The sequence below is a fragment of the Mesoplodon bidens genome (genome assembly GCF_964165515.1).
Source record: "Mesoplodon bidens genome assembly, chromosome: 1".
NCBI classification, from domain to species: domain Eukaryota; kingdom Metazoa; phylum Chordata; class Mammalia; order Artiodactyla; family Ziphiidae; genus Mesoplodon; species Mesoplodon bidens.
In genome coordinates, this window is record NC_138176.1 from 12,817,211 (window position 1) to 12,840,397 (window position 23,187).

Sequence of the window (23,187 nt, forward strand, 5' to 3'; positions counted from 1 at the left end):
GTCCAATGTGTGTAGCCGCTTATCACATGCGGCTGTTGAGCACTTGAAACGTGGCTAGCGTGACTGAAGAACTGAATTTTTAATCTAGTTTAATTTAATCTTACGTGCTCACATGCAGCTAGTGGCTGCTGTTCTGTAGACCAGGGTGTATTATGATCTATGGTGCGTAGGACTGCCTGGACTCAGATTGCCAGCTCTTCCATGACCCTGGTCAATCTGCTTAAACTCTCTGAGGCTTAGTTTCTATTAAAGACAGATGATGATCATAGTACCTCTGCAAAGCCTTGTTGCTGGTATCAAGGACATTATTGATGTAGTAGGTATCGATTTCTAGCATTTCTTGGCTGAACATTTCAAATGCTTGTTGCTGTCACCCCCCTGTCCCCAAACCCCACCAAGCAAGTCTTGGCATTTGCTGGACTTTTAAAATACCTTGTTGGTCCAAGGTGGGCATGACGTAGCTGAATGGTGGTCCTGTCCTGCCTAGGGTGGTTTGCAGAGAGAGCCCAAGGCTAAGAGGGATTCTGCCAGGCCCCTGCCCAGGGCACCTCCTTGGACATTACATGGGCCACAGCATTTGTTTATATTTGAAATTTTCCATAAGAAAGTTTTTAAGAAGTTAGGTTAATGTTTTTTTGTTATAGATTACACATCACTGAAAAGGTTATGTGACACAGATGCTTTCTGAAATTGTGTTGTTTTTTAAACTTGGCTTCTAAGGCAAGAAAACATCTTAATGTGAATATTAAGAATTTAACTTTGTGTTTTAGATACAGTGCAGTGAGCTTGAAAAGGAAATTCAGTCTGCAACAGAAGAAACGGAACTCTTCTATAACAGAGGGGTGTAGGGGTGAGTTTTAGGTGAATTTGTTTGGTACCTGTGTGAAAACCTTCCTCCGAGGTTTCAGTTTGGACAGCCCTGCTAGAAGTGTCCTGGTACCCCCAGAGGTGTCTGCGCCAACAGGACGGCTTCCGATTACACGTGCCAAGACTGTTTTGAGGCTGATCGTGCCTAGGGTTAAACAAGCTTGGGTGGAAGGAGAGAAACGGGGGCTGTCCTGTCTAACCCACCACAGGGGGTTGCTGAGGGGATGCATGTGTGATGTAAGATTCAGTTTTCTATTCGTCAGCCTGTGAAAGGATACTGTGAACTTCCTAATAAACTTTTCTAAAGTTGAGTATTGGAAAACAACGGAGAAAGGTCCACCCATGTGCCCAAGGCACAGGCATTAAACTGATGGCCCATCGCGAGGTGTATGTGTGGGGTGCCAATGAAGGCCTCCAACCCCCAAAGCAATCCTGTCTCCCTTCTCAGCTTACTCCTGTTGGACAGCTGCTTGAAATCTTTGCCAGCTGCTGCCCAGCTCCTCCTTTCTCCTCACTGGCAGGTGACCCTGTCTCCTCCTCCACTGTGAAAGCCAAGGCTATTGGCCTCCTGGCACCAAACCTGCTGACCGCCCTCCACACACGCCCGGCCGCCCCTCCTCCGTGCACAGTCAGCTGTGCCCTGGGCTCGAGCCCGACCCTTCCTGTTTCCTCAGGGCCTCTGCTCTGCGGCCTCCGCTGCGCCTCTGGCTCCTGCCTCCCCGCTCTGCTGCTTCTCAGTAGCAGTTCAACTGCTTGAGTCACCTGCCTCATGAAAAAAGCAAACCCCCCCTTTGTAGCCAGACTTTTTCAGAGTTTTCTACCCTCATTGTTTCCACCCCGCCCTCCACTGCTCAGACTGCTGTCATCCGTGCCCCCCCCAGATGCTGGCCATACTGCCACTGCCCCCTGTGCAGGCCTGTCGTGGGGCTCGCTCTCCCCTGCCCAACAGGCCCACGTCCAGCGGCCCCCTGCGCTTTGCCGTCTGGATGTCCACTTGAGACCATCTTTCCCTCCCAGCCTCAGGGAATGGCACCACCACGTACCAGTTTCGTCAGACAGGATCACTGGCCTCGGCCTTACTCCCCCATCGCCCCACCCCATTCAACACTACTGGGCTGAGTCTGTTACGTCTCTAGAACTCACCCCTCTGCGTCCACTGCCCAGCCCAACAGCATATCCCCTGCTGGTGTCGCTCATCAGTCCATCTCCAGCCCGCTCTTCAAAACCACACCTGCTTTAAAAGCCTTAAATGGCTTCCCAGTACATCAGGATCCAGTCCAGATTCCTCGCCATGGCAGGCGGGAGCCTTTACCTTATTCATCTCTTGCCACTCCCTCTCCTCACTCTGGACCGACATCCAGTTCCTCGGATGTGCTGCGGTCTCTCTTCTCTGGCCTGCCCACCAGCTGTTCCCTCTGTTCTGGGCTGACTCCTTCCTGTGTTTCAGGTCTGACTTGGACGTCAATCACTCTTCTCCAGGAAGCCTTCCAGGATTCACAGTACTGAACTAGGTGCCCTTCCAATGTGCTCCCGTAGTGCTCGTATCATGCCTAGCACTTGCCACACCGCGTGCAATCCCGTTTGCTGACTGTGCACCTTGACAGCAGGAACTGTTGTCTTGGGCATCAAGGAAGCCCCAGGATACGCAGTCCACGGTGTAGAGTAGGTACCCGAACGTATGCGTACTGGATGGAGGGCTGTTTCCAACACACCCTGCCCCAAGTCATCTAAGAATGCACCTGTGGCTTTCAGTTTTCCCTAGGCCACAATGACGGTTATCTCCAAATTGGGTAAAAGATGTTTCACAACAGCCTAAAAGGACAAAATCAGTAAAAGGGATGTATCAGTCAGCTCCATATAGCCACAGGCTTATACTAAACAAACTTAACAAAATGTGCAATGGCTCCAAGTGGAGGTTCAGCCACTGACAGATAACTGAGGAGTAATGTGAGAGCATCTTTTCAGAGAAGGCACTCGGACCTTACAGTCAGCTCCAGGAAGTGCGGGGTGGAGGAGGGCCGGGCAGAGAGAGAAGGGCTGAGCCAGTGGTGGAAGGAGCCAGACTGCCTAACTTTCAAATCGGTCTTTGGATAATTCCCCGGTGGGCTTGCAGTTGACAAAAAAGGGTTTTTTCTTTTGTTGGGGGTGGGGAGAATTAGAGAAAGAGGGCACAACTTTTCATATGCCTAAAACTGTTGAGTATCAAAATATTTCATTTTATTTCTGTATCATAAATTTGTCATTTTAACAACTTTGATCATTAGCTAATAAGAGTAATACAAAAAAAACGCGGGCAAAAAAGATGTTAGTATTCATTCCCATAAAGTGCAGATTTAATTTTCAACTGTTTGCCTCAGTAAACATCATCTCATTTCAAATCCTCCCCTGCCCCCACCCAAGGAGGGGCTATTTAAAAATTTTTTTCCCTAACAAATGTGTAACACCAGGAATAAATGAAAGATCCAATAAAGACAAGCTTTTTTGCAAACATTTTTCTGCGTAAGATTTCTAAGGACAACAGTACTGAGTGAAAAATAACCTTTCATAATGAATATGAATACATATAATAAGCAGAACATAATTTAGACCCCCATGCTTATTTTGCAATTTTTAGGTCTCCAATTATGAAAAAGCTACCTAACTAAACAAAGAACGGTTACCTTCATACGTGGCCAAATTATTTTTACTGATGTTGTTTGAAGACATTCTCTGGTTTTGGCCTTTACAAGAAGTTAATTCTCACAGTCTCTCACCAATTACATAAGGCTGCTGTTTCAGCCATAGAGACATTTATATTCCAAATGGGCTTTCTTCTTTTACTCTACTACATAAGGACTGGCATCTTTTTCAAAAGAATATTGCTAGCAACTGGGTTAATTAAAGAGTACTAATGGCTTAAGTTTGCCAAATGCTTACCTCTGCAACAGTATAAATATGGATTATTAAGTTGTCTACTCAAGTATAAAATCTATGCAGAACCCTCATACTATAGGCAAAATGTTCAAAGGCTAAGGGAAAAAAAATTCTTTCACAAGAAAGTGCAACTGCGGGTCTTTTGAATGATCTTCTAGACGGTTCTGCAGAAAACTTAGTAGTTTGGCTCAGAAAGTAGAGTTCCTCATGAGGAATTAAAGTTCTTCCTAGAAGAATACAAAGCAAAATTTCAGGCAGCTTTCTGAAAATAAACCATGAGTTTGTGGTTACACACTGAGACAAACTGGAACTTATAATAATGAAGGCTTTCGGATTTGCTGTGATTTGCAGGAGAACTTGAGTTGTTCTGCTCTTACTCCGGGACATCAGGCTGTTTTATAATGTTATATATATAGTTGGTTACAGCACTTTGTAAACATTGAGAGTAGGCATGAAATTAATCAGATAGGAGGAAATCGGAAGTGTTTTCATATGTGTTTCAGTGCTTTTTCAGGTCAAATTGCAATGCTTTCAAATAAATCATTAAAAATATAACATTTTCTTTGTTATTTCCAGTATTTTACACAGTTAACGGATAATCATGGTGCTAGGGCTTTAGATCAGTTATCAGTGATACATTCTATCCCACCATCAGATTTTCAGCATTTGTTCCGCAGCTGCTAGATGGTAGAGGAAGTTTTCCGTTGCTGGTGGAAATCGTCTTTGCTTTAGTGCCTCATAATTGAGCACTCGCTTTCCTCCATCATCCGAAACTTCTGAAAATGGAGCCAGGTTGGTGAAGATTTCTTTTGTTTTTAGGGATATATCCTTTAATAGAACACGAAAATACACAATATGTTAGTATTAAGAAATCTGAGTTCTTCAGAATTCTTCCTGCTATTCTTTTTTTTTTTTTTTTTTTTTGCGGTACGCGGGCCTCTCACTTTTGTGGCCTCTCCCGTTGCGGAGCGACCATGGCTCACGGGCCCAGCCGCTCCGCGGCATGTGGGATCTTCCCAGACCGGGGCACGAACCTGTGTCCCCTGCACCGGCAGGCGGACTCTCAACCACTGCGCCACCAGGGAAGCCCCTTCCTGCTATTCTTTAAGTTTATCGGACTAACTATAAATTATAAAAAATGAAATATTTAAAACAACAAAAAATACATGTCATGGTTAATTTTGAGCAGCGGTGATGGTGGGATCGGTGTGGGGGGGTGGGGGTTTAACCATTTTTAAATTGTGCAACTCAGTGGCGTTTTAAGTGCATTCACAGTTGTGCAACCATCACCACTATCCATCCCCAGAACTTCATCATCCCAAACCAAAACTCCGTACTCATTAAACAGTAACTCCCCACCGGCCTCTCCCCAGCCCCTGGCAATCACCATTGTGCTTTCTGACTCTATGAATTTGTCTATTCTAGGTACTTCATATGAATGGAATCACGGTATTTGCCCTTTTGTGACTGGCTTATTTCACTTAACATGTTTTCAAGGTTCACACACGTGGTAGCACATGTCAGAACTTCATTCTAAGGGTGAGTAATATTCCACCACATGTATATACTACATTTTGCTCATCCATTCATCCGCTGATGGACATCTGGGTTGTCTTCACCTTTTGGCCACTGTGAATGATGCTGCTGTGGGATATGGGTGCACAAATATCTATTTGAGTTCCTGCTTGCAGTTTTGGATATATACCCAGACGTAGAATTACCAAATCTATGTTAATGCTATGTTTAACTTTTTGAGGAACTGCTATTGCTTTTAGAACAGATCTCTCCCCAAAGTCCCCTCCTGCCTGGGATGAGTGACCCAGCACCTGTCGCACGGGCTTTATTCCCCTTCACTGATTGACATTCCCCTCGGGTGGCTGAGGACTCAGCAGAGCTCGCGTTAAAGTCACGTCTTTCTCCTGGTTTGCTGACATCATTAACTTATTCAAGTACTGTGAACCCGCACAACATGGTAGGCACTCTCATCATACATTATACTGAGTCATCTGTGTATCACTTTTAGTCCATGCAAAACACAGTAATACAAACTCAAATTTATACATTTCACCAACATTGTTTTCCCTCTAATGTTGACAGGGCAATGGATGGGCAATGACCATCTGTCCAGTAAGACAGTCTCAGTGTTTGGGTTCTCGGGACAAAACCTGCCCACTCCTCCCAGCCACAGCACCGAAGAGAAAGGACAGGGCTGCTGACGGGTCCCCACCAAACCCTATGGCCCCTCTCACCACTTGGCAATCACAGCTTTCACTATAAACGCTTGGCTTTGGCACCAACGCGCTCTGTCTGTCTCTCCCTGGAGCCTGGTAACTGATTGGCTCATCTTCGCCAGGGCCATCCTGCAGACCTCATCTCAGCAGCTGCCCACCGGCCTCTCCAGTCACTTCACTCTGTGCCCGTGAACAGCAGATAACCAGCCGCTGCCCAGCGACGCCGTTTCGAGACTCAGTCAGTGGGAAGGTTAAGGCATTACCTGTATAACTTGACTGTCTGATTTCTCTGGATCTTCTGCCGACTGGACAATTAACTGACCGATTTCTTTATGTAGTTTGCCCATTGTCATGGCCTCTGGTGAGATCAAGAAGAATATGTTTTGTGAATATTTAGATGTTTACATCATGAAAAGTAATCATCTATCTGAAAAGTTGAACAATCACGCAGAGGGAATTTTCAAAAAGCAACTGACACCCCCCATTTCCATCTTATTACTACACATTACTACACATATTACTATTACTACACATAAAATATGGTGTCACAATAGATCATGATTTATATACTTCACGTCCAAAATAAAAATACACCACCACCAAACCAAAATTCTGATAAGAATTCTTTTTCTTTCTAGACAAAACCTAATGAAATCTGACTGCCTGTGGGTTGTGACTGTAAGCCAACAGCCTGACTTTCCTCTCCAGGTCTTCACAGTTGAGAATTCACGTTTATCTTTCTGGCAGGGATATTGTGAAAGCAGCACTTCCTGTCAGTTCTGCAGAAGCAACTCAACATTCACTGTGTAAAGGCCCTTAGAAACGAGCTAAGGCAACAGCCCAAGTTACACTAATTATATACAATGCTATTTTCTGCGGCCAGAAGGTTAACAGAAATTTCTGTTTGATTCTCTTGAGGGACAAACTCCACGGGGAGGAGCCCGTTTTATAGACTCAGAGCAGCAGAGGGCAGCAGGGAGCTGCCACGCTTTCCAGCCACAGCTAGCTTTCTATCACTCTGGCTTTACAAAACGCACTATCCCCTAAAGACCTGATGCTATATTTTGAATTTTCCACCATGAATATTATATGTGTAATTTCAAAGCGAAAATAAGTTCTGGTTCTGTGAATGTGAGGTTGCTAGATAAAACCTCACATTATCAGAACCTAGCTAACAAAAATCCCGCATTGGCTGGCCTTCAGCTGCTCCCACTTTTAGGAGAAAGATAAATGACACCACAAAAGCTGTTATCTGTAATTCCTGTCTAAAACCAATACCTCATAGTGTCCTAGGCTCAAAACGTATTTAACCCAATCTTTTCTACTCTACGCAGCTGTAATTTAGGATAATTTATAGTTGCCAGAGATGACCCTATGACACTAGAACACCCTTTCTTGGTCATTAGCCCCCAGAATACTCTCATTCCCTGGTGCTTACTGAGACATCCTTCAAAAAGATTTTCCACACGGGAGTCATATTCAACCCTCGTGTAGTGACAGATGTCTGCACACTCTTTGATACTCCTTCCTTTATAAGGTGGAGTCTAATTCTTCTCCCTTAATGACCTGCTTTAACAGATAGAATATGGAGGAAGTGATCATGTATGACTTCCCAGACTAGGTCACAGAAGGCACTGTGGTCCCCCCCTCTCTTGAATTACTCACTGTTGGGGAGACCAGCAGACGCGTGGTGAGAACACTCAAGCTGCTCTACGGAAAGGCCCATGTGGTGAGGCCTCCTGTCAACAGCCATGTGAGTTAGCTTGGAAATGGATTCTCTAGCCCCAGTTAAGCCTTCATTTGACTGCAGCCCTGGCAATATCTTGATTAAAATCTCATGAGAGACCCTGAATCAGAACCTCCTAGCTAAGTCACTCATAAATTCCTGCCCACCAAAACTGTGAGATAAGTATTTGCTATTTTAAATCACTAAGTTTAGAAGTAATCTCTTATGCAGCAATAGATAACAAATACACCTTGTTTGAATATGAAACTGAAGAAACAAGGCAAACAGACCATTTATCTTATTAACATAACCGTACAGCGTAAGCACTCAGATGTATCCCTAAAAGGGTTAGGTCTATTAAAATGAATGCTGTGTTCTAGAAACAGAAAAATCCCTCCAGCACAACAGGTGAAGGAAGCAGGCCTTGAAAAGTAAGAATCAGCCTAAAAAATACAACTGCTTGGCTTACATCTTGTGTCAACAACAGAACAGAACAGAGAACTAACCTTTTGCAAGCGGGGCAATGGTAATCTCACTATCTGCCAGATTCACAAACACATCATACAGGTCTGATCTATTGCTCACCTCCAAGTCTACAAATCCAGCGACGTAACCTGTATTACAGAGAGGAACAATGTTACTAGAATAGGAAGAAATCACATTGTGAACATACCAAAAAAGGAGTGAGTCTAAAAGCTCATCAGCTGCTTTTCTTCTCTGCTTTATATATCCAGGGCATTTTAGCTATATCCCGTGGCATTTATTAAGCTGACATTTTTGCCAATTGCCTGAAGAAACTCAAGCAACTCAAAATGTTCCAAAACTAGGTTTCAGTGTCAAGGAGGAAGGCTGAAGCAAAGCATCTGCTTTTCAGTCATCGCTATTTGGGTCAAGAATGACAGAGTAGGCAGCAGGCAGCAAGGATTCTCCTGACCACTGTCCCCCCTAGGTCTCTGTCAACAGGAAAGTCATAGCCAAACACTCGGGTTCCTCGGGGATAGCATGGTGGAAACAGCATCCTCTTCACCAATTTCAGATCTGATACAACAAATGCTAAAGGAATCAGGGCAACTCAAGAATTAGCAGACTTCTGGAATTGGTGTTAAGACAATGGTTCCCAGACTTTGGATTTCACAGAACAGTATGATTAAAAAAAAAAAAAAAAAAAAAAAATTTTTTTTTTTTTTTGAGGACCGATTTTACTTCACCAAGGGACAACATTTAAGAAACAACAGCAGCGGACTTTCCTGGTGGCGCAGTGGTTAAGAATCTACCTGCCGGGCTTCCCTGGTGGCGCAGTGGTTGAGAGTCCGCCTGCCGATGCAGGGGACACGGGTTCGTGCCCAGGTCTGGGAAGATCCCACATGCCGCGGAGCGGCTGGGCCCGTGAGCCATGGCCGCTGGGCCTGCGCGTCCGGAGCCTGTGCTCCGCAACGGGAGAGGCCACAACAGTGAGAGGCCCGCGTACCGCAAAAAAAAAAGAATCTAGCTGCCAATGCAGGGAACACGGGTTCAAGCGCTAGTCCAGCAAAATCCCACATGCCGCGGAGCAACTAAGCCCGTGAGCCACAACTACTGAGCCCACATGCCACAACTACTGAAGCCAGCGTGCCTAGAGCCCGTGCTCTGCAACGAGAAGCCACCGCAATGAGAAGCCCGCACACTGCGACGAAGAGTAGCCCCTGCTCACCGCAACTAGAGAAAGCCCACGTGCAGCAACAAAGACCCAACAGAACCAAAAATAATAAATAAATAAATTTATATATTTTAAAAAAAACAGCAGCAGCAACAAAATCAAAAACCTGGAGCTCAAGATGGCGGCGGTGGGCCATGTGCAGAGAGCCTGCGCCCGGCACTGCCACCTGGAGCGTGAGCCCCGCAGGCAACTCGCGAGAGCTCTGCTGTCCCACCCACAAAACGAGATCCCTATAAAACAGCCCCGACCCCGGTTTGCGGGGGAGAGCGTGGATGCACCAGCTGCGACCTCTCCGTTCTTTGATCAAAGGATGAAGCTTTCCTTTGCTTCCGAAACGAAAACTCATTCTATTGGCTTGAATGACACTGGGCAGAAGGACCCTTGCCAGGGACGGACTCCAGAGGCGGGGAGGAAGCTGAAAATGGCCGAAGCCAATTTGGATCTTCACAGAAGATATCTGTAGTCTCCTGCAGTTAGAGGTGGTGACCTGGCTGCTCCTCCCTTGATTTGCAACTGTTCGAATCTGCCCTTTGGAACTCAGGGAACGTCATGGAGGCTGGAGTCTTGTCTACAAAAAATGGGGGACAAAAAGGCCTCCGTGCCTGGGAGGCCCATAGGGCCCCGCTCAGTTTGAATTTCTTCTTGCCAATTGGATCATAAAGTCATTGAGGAAAAGCGTCTTGTCTTATATAATATGGCAACTTGCCAAGACCTCAGCATATACTAGGTGCTTAACAAATGTTTACTGCATGATGACTCGCTTCCTTGACTAATACACACCATAATTCTTCCATCATTTGGGAAATAAAGGGGCTGTAATATTGTGATATAATAAGAAATGTATATTTGGTTATCCAGGCTCCTGGCCAGAGGTCCTACAACACATGTAATTTCCTAAGTGATAAGAGTTAAAGGAGCACCTTTTGTTATAATACCTGGATTTTGTCCGCAGTTCCTGAAATAGTTCCAGAGTGTTAAAGGTAAAAGGAGGGTCTTTTATTATTTATAACAAGCCCGCTTTCAACCACACCAGAGTTTATGTTAATGAAGTGACAAAAAAAGCCCCTAAGAATGGGGGGGTGCTGGTGCTTCCCTGGTGGTGCAGTGGTTAAGGATCCGCCTGCCAGTGCAGGGGACACGGGTTCAATCCCTGATCTGGGAAGATCCCACATGCCGCGGAGCAACTAAGCCCGTGTGCCACAATTACTGAGCCTGCGCTCTAGAGCCTGTGCTCTGCAACAAGAGAAGCCACCGCAATGAGAAGCCTGCGCACCACAACGAAGAGCAGCCCCCACTCGCCGCAACTAGAGAAAGCCTGCACGCAGCAACAAAGACCCAACACAGCCATCAATCAATCAATCAATCAATGAAATGAAATGAAATGATACTGCAGATTCCTGGAGAGGGGACACTATTCTGTAAGTGTTCCTGAGCTAAGTTGCTATCCAAATGGAAAAAAATGGAACCAGATCCCAAACCCACACCCTACAAAAAATAGTAATTCCAGGTAGATTAAAGACTTAAATGGGGATGAAAAAACTTTAAAAATTTTTACTAGAATATATAGGAGAATACCTTTCTACTGTTGGGATAGAACTTTTCTTAAACAAAATATAAAAAATAAAATCATAAAAGCCTAAAAAATCCCAACACATTAAAATTAAGATGTCTAGGGACTTCCCTGGTGGTCTAGTGGTTAAGAATCCACCTTCCAATTCAGGGAACGTGGGTTCGATCCCTGGTCGGGGAACTAAGATCCCATAAGCCATGAGGCACGGCCAAAAAAAAAAAAAGAGGGTAACTTTTATGTGATGTGTATTTTACCACAATTTTTTTTGTACTTTATAATTTTTATTGGAGTATAGTTGATTTAGAATGTTGTGTTGGTTTCAAGTGCACAATTTTTTTTTAATTAAAAAAGCTTTTGAAGGGAAAAAAACAGGTTGCATTTACCAAAAAAAATAAATGATCAGTATGCCCCTTAGGAATGCACTTAAAAAAAAAAAATCCCCCAAAACAAACAACCCTGGTAAAGCTGAGCTTCTCATCCCCTGGGAGCCTGCTGTCTACCTGGGCACATCTGCAGGGCTTCCAGCTCATCGGCGTCCAGGTGCACATAGGAGTGAAGTATGGTCCAGTCCTGTCGATGCCACACCAGGGCAGGCAGAGTCCTGGGGTCAAGGTGAGAACACAGATGGTTGCCAGCCCACACCTGAGACTCAGCCCATCCTCTTCCCTCTTCTTCTGGGGGAGGAAATTGGCTACCAGATGCAGAGGGAGAACAAGCCCTAAACATGCCAACACCTCCTCCAGGCTTCAAAGTAAAGTAATGCAATGTTTTAAACACCGACTGTTGGGTCAGATTGGCTACAAAAAGCTCAAGGTAAAGTTTCAAAAGATCTCCATGGTGGCAAGGAAGGATGCTTCTGAAGTGTTCCTCCCAACGGCCACTCTGCAGACTGCCATGGAGGGACACTGAGGGTAAAATCCAAAGTGGGCCCTGCAAGCAAGAAATTTTTTTGAAGTCTCGCATTTCATATTTAAAATTCCAGCCAAACTTGCAAACTACTTTGTGTTTGTTTTTATACAAAAATAAGTTTTCTTAAAGAAACTTCCAATAAAACAGCTACTTCATTCAGGAAGAAGTATGTGCCGAATTTGTCTGTGGTTTTGTGAACCCCCTGGTGGCCTGCTACATATCTCAGAAGCTGGGACACTCCAGTTTCAGAAGCATAAATGGAGAGGAAAAGGGTAATTGGGTGGAAAAATACAGGGTTTGGGAGTCAGAGCCGGGTAAAAACTCTGGTCCTGTTACCTAAGATCTAAGGCAGTCACAATCATAATAACAATTATCGTCTCTAGAGTGCCCACTATGAACAAAGTACATGCTGAGCACATTACACAAATTATTTCCCATCCTGAAACCAAGCTAACGAGGCAGGTATTATCATCTTCATTTTACAGATAAAGAAACTGAGACGTAGAAACATTACATACACTTTATGTGGTCACAAGGCTAAGAAGTTGCCTCCCAGGACTTTAACCCAGGTCCTTCTGACTAGCAAGCCTTTCTTCTTCTCAATATCTAACCCTTAGCCTCCATCTTCTCATCTATAAACAGGGCAGTAACACTTCCTCCCAGTGTTACTAAATTCTTCTAAATTTAATAATTTAAGGTGACTTATACAATGCCTGGCATACAGTAAACAGCATAAATACTAGTTCCCCTGCTTTTACAGAAGAATCTAAGTTAGATTTGGCAAGGAAAACAAAACAAACTATATTTATTATATAAATAATACAGTCTGTAATAAAATTGAATGGAAGAAACAACTTACCTAAAACAGGGGTCAGGCAACTATGGTCCATGGGTCGGCTGCCCATCTTTGCACATAAGATTTTACTGGAACATAGCCAAGCTCATTCACTTACGTATGTACTGTCCATGGCTGCTTTTATGCAACCTGTGGCAGTTAAGTAGTTGGGACAGAGAGCGTATGGCTACAAGCCTAAGATATTTACTCTCCGGCAAGGGAAAGTTTGCAAACTCTCCGCTCCAAAATATTCATATTTCAAAATTTAAAAAAGAATCTATTCAAATTCAGTAACCTTGAACTACTCAATCTAAACTAAAACATTACACCAAAATGGTATTTCACCCCCAACCTAACGCAGCCTGTTTATACCAATGTGCAAAGGAACAGGGCACACAGTGACACAGAGGGCCCCAAAGTTTGGCTGCCAACAAAGTTTACACTTTTTAATGATAAGAGACCATACCTGGTAAACTCCTGGACAGCTTCTATTTTGGGGTGATAGACGACAATTCTTTTCTTTAGCATCAGTGCTGTGTGCAAGATAACAGTTTCCATTCCAAACTGAGATACAATGTCTTAAAACAAAAAAAAATTATGTTACTGCATTAAACATTATATAAAGAAATCAAGTTTTTATTGGAAATTATTCTTGTATGAATGCAAAATTATTTTCAACACAGAGATTAAATTTAGGTAAATGTTATAAGTACAGGGCTTCCCTGGTGGCGCAGTGATTGAAAGTCTGCCTGCTAATGCAGGGGACACGGGTTCGAGCCCTGGTCTGGGAGGATCCCACATGCCACGGAGCAACTAGGCCCGTGAGCCACAACTACTGAGCCTGCGCGTCTGGAGCCTGTGCTCCGCAACAAGAGAGGCCACGATGGTGAGAGGCCCGCGCACCGCGATGAAGAGTGGCCCCCGCTCGCCACAACTAGAGAAAGCCCTCGCACAGAAACGAAGACCCAACACAGCAAAAATAAATAAATAAAAATAAATAAATAAATAAATAAATAAATGTTATAAGTACAGAAGCACCTTATTTGGTGGATGGGCCTATCAATCCATACATCTGCTCCCCAGGATGGGCGTTACAGTAGCTACACCTGCTCCCACAAGGGACAGTATGCTGGATGCACAGATGAAGCCAGACTCACAAGAAAGTGGAATTATATGAAGGGAACCACCATCCTCGGTGTAGTGCAAACTTAAATTTTAAAAAATACTCACTGACCCCCCCCAACCCCATATACACATCATTGCGTAAGTCCTTGTGAGACAGCTGGACAAACACCTAACACCTCAACAGGGATGCTTAGAAACCATATAAAACAGTAGGATCAAGAGTGGAGACAGGGCTTCCCTGGTGGCGCAGTGGATAAGAATCTGCCTGCCAATGCAGGGGACACGGGTTGGATCCCTGGTCTGGGAAGATCCCACATGCCGCGGAGCAACTAAGCCCGTGTGCCATGTCCACTGAGCCTGTGCTCTAGAGCCCGCGAGCCACAACTACTGAAGCCCGCGTGCCTAGAGCCCATGCTCCGCAACAAGAGAAGCCACTGCAACGAGAAGCCTGCGCACCGCAACAAAGAGTAGCCCCCGCTTGCTGCAACTAGAAAAAAGCCCGTGCGCAGCACTGAAGATCCAACAGTCAAAAAAAAAATAAAAAAGAGTGAAGACAGGTGCTGTGGGAGGATGAGAAAGGCGGCCAGCATCACCCTTGGAGTTCCCCTCTCTTCCCTTTTAAGGACCTGATGTCTCGGTTTAGCCCTAGGCTTGACTTTCCAGTGAGGAGAGAGTGATGGGGAGTTAGAATGGGAACTCTGGGGCAGGGGCCTGAGCTCCCCAGGTGGAACAGGTCACTGCTAAGATCTAAGGAAAGGAAAATGATGGAAGTCGGTGGAGACCTTGACTCGTAACTTTAGCTCACTGGTGAAAGTACATTTCTGTATTAACAGCTGGAATCATATGGAAAGAAACACCACAAAAGTCTGCTTTCCTGACAGAGTTCTAACCACATAAGGAAATGTAGAAGTTGAACTACCCTCCTGCATAGGAAACAAATATCATGTAGATGAAAATATATGGAAAGATGAAATAACAGAGTCTAATGACAGATTGTCCTTGGCTTGGGGATTTTGTTGTTGCTGGGATGGACTCATCTGGGATGGGTTTTTGTTTCTTTTTTGCTTCTTCTTTTTATTTATTTATTTATTTATTACCTTTGATGGAGCCTGCAAGGTATGCCTTTCGGGCATCAAAATCCTTGCTAAGGAAAGAGCCATTTTCTTCACTCTGGCATATCCCCTTTGTGAGAACCGCGATGTAACTCTCCATCATCTTAACTGGGCTCCCGTGTTTCAGGTACATTCTGTGAGAAAGGATAAAAAGCAAGCGTGCTACTAGTTAGCATGAACCACCTGGAGAAACGCACCGAGGCCAGGCACGGGTACGTTCTAAAGAATCTAAGCCAACTTGCTAATACACCTCTGAATGCCTGAATCTTTTCATGATGTGGTTATTTCTATAAATTTAATTAGAAGATGTATTAGAAAAACAAAACAACCACTTGAACAACCTTCAACAATTCTGTGAAGTCGGCTCTCTTGTTACATCTGGGGAGGCCTGCTATGGTCCACTTAGGCAGGAGAATGAACTATGGACTTTCTGAGGCCCTGCTGTTCTCAAGAATATTGTACCCTTATCTCTTTTTATGTCCTACATTCACAACTGTTTTTGTTCGTCATAACAACTGTTTTATTGCTGGATATCCTCTGACAAGAAAGGAGTTTTATGCATTGTTCACAAAGAAAGCAGTAATTAGGTGTAGAACCTATATTTATTATCAGAGTTCTCAGAGGTAACTGTATTTAGATAATTAAGAAATCAAACTCCTTTAAGTTTCCGATGATAAATGCACACTAGACACATTCATCAAGTTAAAACTTCCAGAAAATGCTGACAGGAAACTGGCTACATTTATAGCTCACATGTGAAATCAGCCCTTTCCCCTGAAATATCTTCCTGTAAGTAAGTAAATGTAAATTCTTCTGGAGAAGGAGGACTGGGTCTACTTGGGCATTTTAGTAGCTGAAGGGATAGAAAATTGGGACGAAAACAAAATAATTGTTTAAGAAAGATCACTTGAAAACTATATTTACTGTAGACTAAGTGAAAAAAGCATGTGATTTAACTGCTTACTAAATTTTGTCAATCATCAGTGTTTTAAAATTATTTCAATGCATAAATTGGGGAAAAAAGGCAAAGAACAATGAATATGGTAAACTATCATATATATAGAACAGTCAACCCCATATACATGCTTATATATGAAGAAAATATCTCCAGTAAGATATAGAGAAGGGAGGCCCAGGAGCTGCCTTGGGGTGGGGAGTCGGTAGGTAGAATTAGAGACGGGGAATAGGGGAAGGAAGGGACTTAGGTTTCACTGTATACTCTTCGGTATTATTTGCATTTCTTTTTACGATATGCTTACATTACCACCACCAAAACAAAGCAGGAAACCAAAAAACACCATTAAAATTATTAAATTTTTTAAAATAAAATAAAATTTATTTTTAAAAATTTTAAGTTTAAAATTATAGAAAAGGGTCATGGCTCTGGACCCAGATCCCACAGGGGGAATGAACCCCTCCATGGGGGTTTCCATGGCCACGTGAGCAGCGTGCTGTGGAGGGCACCTCTCACCAGAAACGGGAGGGAGCACTTCACCACCATCAAAAAGTGTGTGTCTAACTAATACAACATTGTAAATCAACTATACCTCAATAAAAGTAAAATAGAAAATAAAGGGAAAGTGAAAAAAAAAAACGCTTGTCTCTGTGTGTGTGAACAGGCACATGTGCACCCGGGGAGAGTGAGTGTGTGTGCACACGAGCACATGAGCGTGGACAGGCGCTAGGGCAAGCACTCAAGTGCGGTAAGGGGTGGGGGCAGAGCAGGTGGCTGGCAATAGCTTGAGCCCTCATTTCTCTTGTAACTGTGACAGAGAAGAGAATCCAGAATGTGACAATGCCACAGCACTGCACAAGTGGAGACACCCTCTGGGCTTCCTCCTGGGCAGGAAGTGGGGTCTAAAGCAACCTCGCCTTCTGGGCCCCAGAACATTTCCCAGTGAATTCAGTTGAGTAACCTAACCCTGACTCAATCAAATGAAATGGGAGTCCAACGTTTGTTCAAAAACACCTCTGCAGTGTTTTTAGTTCACGGCTTCTGGATAGAGCCCCTTCTAACAATAATCATATCCCTTTGTGTCAGTGCCGCATTTGCAGAAAACTGTTTATATTCCACAGCGAGCCATACACCTGGAATTTATCTCACTGAAAGCAAGAAGCCTTTCTTAACACAGCTGACTGCAAAAACACTAAAACTTCGTTTTGTCAAAATACAACCTAACCGAAACACTTAGGTGATGAGATTGTATTCTTGCGCTGTGTGCACACACAGGCGTGCAGGTGCACGTGGTCATACACAGAAATGGCAAAAAAGACAACCATTTATCAGGCTTATGGTGAGAAAAACAGAAACAACTCCCCTTATCCACGCGCCCCCCAAAAAACCTACTTATTGGGCATAAACCTGAGGGCTGAGAGTAATACATAACACTGAGAATTATAATTCTATCTAGTAACAATATTAGAAAAAAAAAACCCAAACCCTGAAAAAGTCTTGATTAAAGAAAAAGCCAATATCCCTAACATATAAAACAGATTTCATTAATTCCACCAGATATACTTATCAAGGCAAAAAAGCAGACTATATATTTTAGTTAAATTTTTTCAACGGCTGGGATGAAACTGAAGGAGTCTATCCTTCAGTTTAACGATTAACCAAAAAATCAGTTTCTCAGCTCCTCAGCATTCCAGCTAAGAAATATTTTCCTGTGTTTTAGCATAATTCAAAATGCCCATTAACTTTCCCCAAATGACTCCCACACACAGACCTCCGCACAAATGAACCAGCTTACCACTTCCATCCTAAGGAAAGTTCCAGATTGGAAATGAGTAGAAGTAACAGACCAAAAGTGGCAAGTGACTCAAAGTACCCAGAAATTACAACAGTTGTGCAAACGGCCTCTCCTCCTCCCCTCTACCATTTTCCCTAATAAGAGGAGCAGTACCATGGAAGAAGACAAAGTTCCTCTTTATAAAACAGCGTCCGAAGGGCCAGTAAAGATTAAGCTGGGGAAACAGAAGGCTGAAATATGCTTCCTCAGTGTGGAAATCTGCTGTATTACTATTGAGTAGGATCTTCATTTTTGTATATTAGCATTTAATACAGTTTTCATACAGACCTACACAATATCCTAGTGAAGGCGGCATATTTCTCTGGATTAAAATCTTTGGCGGTCAGAACAATAGAAAAATGAGTCACCTGTCCAAAACAAACAAAAAAAAGTACACTCTTTAAAGATACTTTAATAGAATTAATCTTTATTACTATAACCTAACAAGTCTCTTGTATAAGACATACCAGCATTAAAAAGAAAAGACCAAAACGTACCAAGACCTCACTTGCCTCTTTATACGTCTATGTATATTACACACATAAAAAAATTATATACACATATATATTTAATTTTTTAGAGTTAGTTTTTTCCTCAAAAACATAAAAATATTTCAAAAATATCAGAAATGTGACTTTTTATTTAAGCCCCCTACCCTCAACGAAGCAGAACTAAGAATGCTATATCAGACCTACCACATAGTGACTGTTTTTCACTAATGAAATAGAAGGATGGAAAACAACAAAAATACATTTCAGTAAAATTCATACAGTAAAAATCATACAGTTCCCAAAATAGTCAATTCTCTGTAAAATGCTATATAGGCTAAAGGGCATTGTTATAATAACCTTCATTTATTTATATGCCTCTATCATTATACGTATAAATTTCTGATAATCATATACCTATTATTTCCATTAATGAGTATCTTTCTGCAATGTACATTTTCTAATTACTAATCTCTGTTTTATCTTAAAACTCTTACAGTTTCTAAATTGTTGCCTTCCTGTTATTTTAAACATACTTCCTTATATTTAAACTGGACATGCTGCATACTGTCTGGTGATTGACTATAAAATCAGCCCTGAAATTGTAAAAGAAGTCCCCACCCAGAAACCGACCGGGAGCTCAGCCACTTCTTTCCAATATTCTTTCCTCTGAAAAAGCCACTGGTTGTGTGGGACTAGGAAAGTCCACAACGACCACATACTTACTGGTTTTTAGTCTGTCACCTGATGGTGTTCATATGAAATGACACACATACACAAAGTCTACAGAACACATGAATTTCCTCAATTATCCTTTCTATTCTTAACATATCCTTATCATCCATTAACAAATGAAAAGGTTTTCTTAAGTAGGATAATTATAACCTTTAAAATAGTTTTTAATTATGGAAAAATACTTCTTCCCACTTTTAATCAGAGTCCAGGCTTTGAAAGTACTTCTACATTTCTACTCCATCCAAGTATAACCTGGGAAAGGCTTCGCTATACCAACCCCAGGTCAGTCAAATAATATACACCAATAAATATAATGAATGAGAGTGAAATGTGAAAGAGAACATTCCCAATTAAAGTCATATATTTAATATTTTTCCAAAGCGTATTGTGAACGATGAAGTCTAAAGCTAAGGGTTATTGGAATCTTACATCACTTAAAATATTTTCTGTTTTTTGACCCTCATACAATCATACCTTTTTCAAAACGGAAGAATCTGGAACTTCAACTGTTGTGATATAAAACCACGTTCTTCTGTACTGACCAAAGACGAAGGGATGGAGAAGTTTGTTTTCCTCTGTAAGGCAGCATTTTCTCAGCAGTAGGTTCCTTAAAGTAGCTGTTGTGGAAGGATAACACCACACCCACAGAACTTCTCCATTTGTGTCCTTTTCTACGGTGGAAAGATGGTCACTGTGAGAATGTCAAACAGCAGCAAGGAAGTGAATTGATTGGTTACTCAGAAGCACTTCGTGGAATCAGTTTTAACACCCCATTTTACAAAGCAACCCAGAGCACGTGAGAACCCCCAATTCTCACCTACCTCTCCTGGTTACATTAGCTAGCTCTCCTGATCTTGAATTTTAGGCCATGTGAGTAAAAAGCTTTTCTAACAAATCATGAATAAAAATGTAGCCTTAGAGGTTTGCTAGGGGTCTTCCCTATCTCCTCCCACACTTTACCTTTTAATCTAGTTGGAAGGATCTTTAATAAATACATAGAATGGATGGGTTTGTTGAAAACTGGAAATTAAGAAAATGGTGAAATCTCTGTCATATGCTATGTACTGATAGTATGTATCTATATTTAAAATTTTAATAATAATGGTTAAACAGTCATATATGTAGTTTCACCAAAGTCAACACCTCAGTAATAAAATAGGAACAATTTGCTAATAATAACTCCAGGCAAAAATAGCCTAAACTGGGCTTCCCTGGTGGCGCAGTGGTTGGGAGTCCGCCTGCCGATGCAGGGGACGCAGGTTCGTGCCTCGGTCCGGGAGGATCCCATATGCCGCGCAGGGCGGCTGGGCCCGTGGGCCATGGCCGCTGAGCCTGCGCGTCCGGAGCCTGTGCTCCGCGGTGGGATAGGCCACGGCGCTGAGAGGCCCGCGTACCGCAAAAAAAAAAAAAAAAGCCTAAACCTTAGAGAAACAGTAACTGAACATATAGCAGTAAAAAAATCCAGTTTTTGATCTACAGACTTAAAAACAAACCCTTTTATTATGGAAAATAGCAAGTATAAAAAAAAGTAGAGAGAATGATAAAATGAGCCTCCATCACGCAGTTTCATTAGTTATCAACGCCTGGCACTCCTTGGTTCATAAGGCGAAGGGGCACTCCTCCCCCACCCGCCCCCTTATTTTTAAGCAAATCCCTTTTAAATTCATGTCGACATGAAAAATAAAAAAAACTGAATTGAAAATACGATAAGCCATCTTTTCCTTTGCTGTTACCAGATAAAGTCAGAGTTTAATTCAGCCTTAATTCCGAGGTACCTTCAAGAAGGACTAAGATGCTTGAGGTACTTAGGTTTTGCTTTGAAACAGTTTTTAAAAATCACATTAGAGATGATCACAGGAAGCCGTTCCCAGATAAACGCACTCCTTTGAGACAGTGAAAATAATCAGCAACATTTCGCCGCATTTCCGCCCGTTTTGCTAGATCCAAGCAATGTGCTTGTGTACTAGGGTTTAGGGGTATATAAAAATCTCAGGAGAATATTTTTTCAAAGGACAATGGCACTCAGGGAACCGACAGAAGTTCATTCAAGCAACCCCGTGCTCACTGTCACTGTCGGATGAATGGTTGCTTCAAAAACCCTGCACAAGGTTCAGGCACAGACTCCAGACGGCCCAAAGATCCCAACGCACTCCCCTATCCATTAATTCCTCAAAACGAACTGGGATTCCACCCACTGTGATTATGTAGACACCTGTGTCCTATGCACGACCTCTGTCTTACGATGCAGCTCCCCACTGGTATGAGTTGGGGCTCTCGGGCTAGACTGCAAGGGTCCCCCATCCTGGGTCTGCCACTTCCTAATGTGCGTTCTTGCACAAATGACACCCTGGGCCCCCACCTGCTGCGTAAAGTGGGCATCAAACATTACCCAGATCCCCTGGAGCCGAGGTGAGAGTCAAACGGGAAATAATCCACGCATAACGTGCAGCACCCCGGGCTGGCAGTTGGCCACCGCGTCTGGATTCGCTCGATCACATGCCCGGGGCCAGCCGGGCGCCGGGCTGGCAGTCACGCGTGACTCTCCCTCGTTCGGAGGGACCCCGGCCCTCCAGCCTCACAAACGCGCGGCCTGCAAGCTCCTCTCTGCATGACCGGCGACTCGCCTACGCGGCTCGATCACTCTCCACGTCCGGGCTCCTCTGCAGCCCGGGGCGTCCAGGAGGAGCTCCCTCCCAGAGCCTAGGAGGCCTCCAGGGTACCCGGCCCCGCCTCCCGGCCCGGCAGGCCCCACACAAGGCCGCGGGCGCACGGGCCCAGGGCGGCAGGCCGGGGCCCTGCGCCGAGGAGGCCGGGCCCCGCAGCCCCTAGCCCAGGCCCAACATGGAGGGGGCCGCGCCCTCCCCACCGCGGGCGGTGCCGGGGACCGCGGGAGCAGGGGCAGTCCCGGGCCCAGGCGGAGACAGAACTGGGTGCGGGCCTGCGGGGCAGGGCGCCTTCCTCCTCACCGATCAGCCCGACTCCGAGCATCAGCAGAGGGTCCGCAGCCTCAGTTGCAGCCATCTTCCGCCGCCGCCGCCGCCGCCGCCGCCGCCGCCGCAGAAAACCGCTCCCAGCTCTCTGCTCATAAGCTCCGCCTCTCCTCGGGGCCCGCCCGCCCGCAGGCCCCCGCCCGCAGGCCCCCGCCCCGCAGGCTCCCGCCCCGCCTCCCTCCCTCCAGGCCCCGACCCCGCACTGGAGGCCCCGCCTCCGCCCCGCTCTGCCGGGGGTCTGCCCCTCCATTCACCTTCACCCCTGGCTCCTCACCCTCAGAGATCTCCCTCATTTCTCTGCTCCAGATCTTCATTCCGCTCCCTCCTCAGCCCACTCCAATCTTCGCTCTTCTCTTCAGGCTTTCCTCATTCTACCTCTGCCCTCCAGTCTGGCTCAAAAGAGGCGTCCTGAGGATGAAGGAATGGAGTCCATTCATTCAGTCCCTTATTCATCCAGCCATCCAAAACAAAAAAAAATAATTGAGGATTTAAAATGGCTTTAGGACTTCCCTGGTGGTGCAGTGGTTAAGAGTCCGCCTGCCAACGCAGGGGACATGGGTTCCAGTCCTGATCCAGGAAGATCCCACATGCCGCGAAGCAACTAAGCCCGTGCACCACAACTACTGAGCCTGCGCTCTGGAGGCCACGAGCCACAACTACTGAGTCCGCATGCCATAGCTACTGAAGCCCGCGTGCCTACAGCCCATGCTCCACAACAAGAGAAGGCACCGCAATGGGAAGCCCGCGCGCTGCAACGAGGAGTAGCCCCCACTCACCGCAACTACAGAAAGCCGGTGCGCAGCGACGAAGACCCAAAGCAGCCATAAATAAATAAATTAATTAAAAAAATAAAAATAAAATGGCTTTAGAAATATAGTATTGACTAAGACAGAGCATTCCAATGGGGAACGTACTAAAACAGCCCAGAGGGGTAAGCCTATTCAATAAAATAGTGCCGTTTGTTAGAGAGTGGATAGGGGTGCGCTGATCTGAAATGGGTGTTAAGAAGGCTTCCCTCAGGAAGGGATATTTGAACCAAGATCTGAATGATGGGAAGGAGCCAGACAGTTTGGGTGGCTGCAGGATCTTTTCTTCCAGATTCTCTGTGCCTCTAAACCCAAATCACACAAAACTAATCAGGGAAAGATCTTTGGAGTCTGTAGGAATACAATCCCACCCTCATCTCATTTTATCTTTAAAA

At 44.5% G+C, this 23,187-nt stretch overlaps 2 protein-coding genes across 8 annotated transcripts in view; one reads left to right on the forward strand and one right to left on the reverse strand.

Annotated features, from left to right (window-relative positions):
- Window positions 1-6,268, forward strand: part of SFXN4 (sideroflexin 4) — a 23,792-nt gene extending 17,524 nt beyond the window's left edge. The window contains exons 13-14 of one of the 4 annotated variants that reach the window (XM_081252834.1): window positions 771-850; window positions 6,134-6,268. In XM_081252834.1, the coding sequence (XP_081108960.1) occupies window positions 771-848 (78 nt within the window). In that variant the 3' untranslated portion in view covers window positions 849-850; window positions 6,134-6,268. The other 3 variants (XM_081252835.1, XM_081252833.1, XM_081252836.1) reach the window with 3 other exon arrangements.
- On the reverse strand, window positions 2,592-22,067 carry DENND10 (DENN domain containing 10). Of its 4 annotated transcripts, none has more exons than XM_081252796.1 (10): window positions 21,963-22,067; window positions 19,471-19,667; window positions 18,062-18,141; window positions 14,970-15,118; window positions 13,214-13,325; window positions 11,504-11,604; window positions 8,244-8,351; window positions 6,275-6,369; window positions 4,430-4,608; window positions 2,592-2,679 (listed from the first exon to the last, which is right to left on the reverse strand). In XM_081252796.1, the coding sequence occupies exons 1-9, from the start codon at window positions 22,015-22,017 to the stop codon at window positions 4,432-4,434; spliced, it is 1,074 nt and encodes a 357-aa protein (XP_081108922.1). In that variant the 5' UTR covers window positions 22,018-22,067; the 3' UTR covers window positions 2,592-2,679; window positions 4,430-4,431. The 4 variants fall into 4 exon arrangements, with proteins under 4 accessions (XP_081108922.1, XP_081108921.1, XP_081108920.1 ...); XM_081252795.1 differs by lacking the exon at window positions 2,592-2,679 and adding an exon at window positions 3,513-4,007; XM_081252794.1 differs by lacking the exon at window positions 2,592-2,679 and having other exon boundaries at window positions 3,513-4,608.
- Window positions 22,068-23,187: the final 1,120 nt, after the last annotated feature.

Excerpts from the sequence above, each read along its gene's own strand:
- DENND10 (XM_081252796.1), bottom strand. The coding sequence starts at position 22,017 with ATGGCTGCAACTGAGGCTGCGGACCCTCTGCTGATGCTCGGAGTCGGG. Across the intron at positions 19,668-21,962 it reads GCTCGGAGTCGGGCTGATCG|AAAAGGACACAAATGGAGAA; the intron begins GTGAGGAGGAAG and ends TTTCCACCGTAG. Across the intron at positions 13,326-14,969 it reads CCTTGCAGGCTCCATCAAAG|ACATTGTATCTCAGTTTGGA; the intron begins GTAATAAATAAA and ends TTTTGTTTTAAG.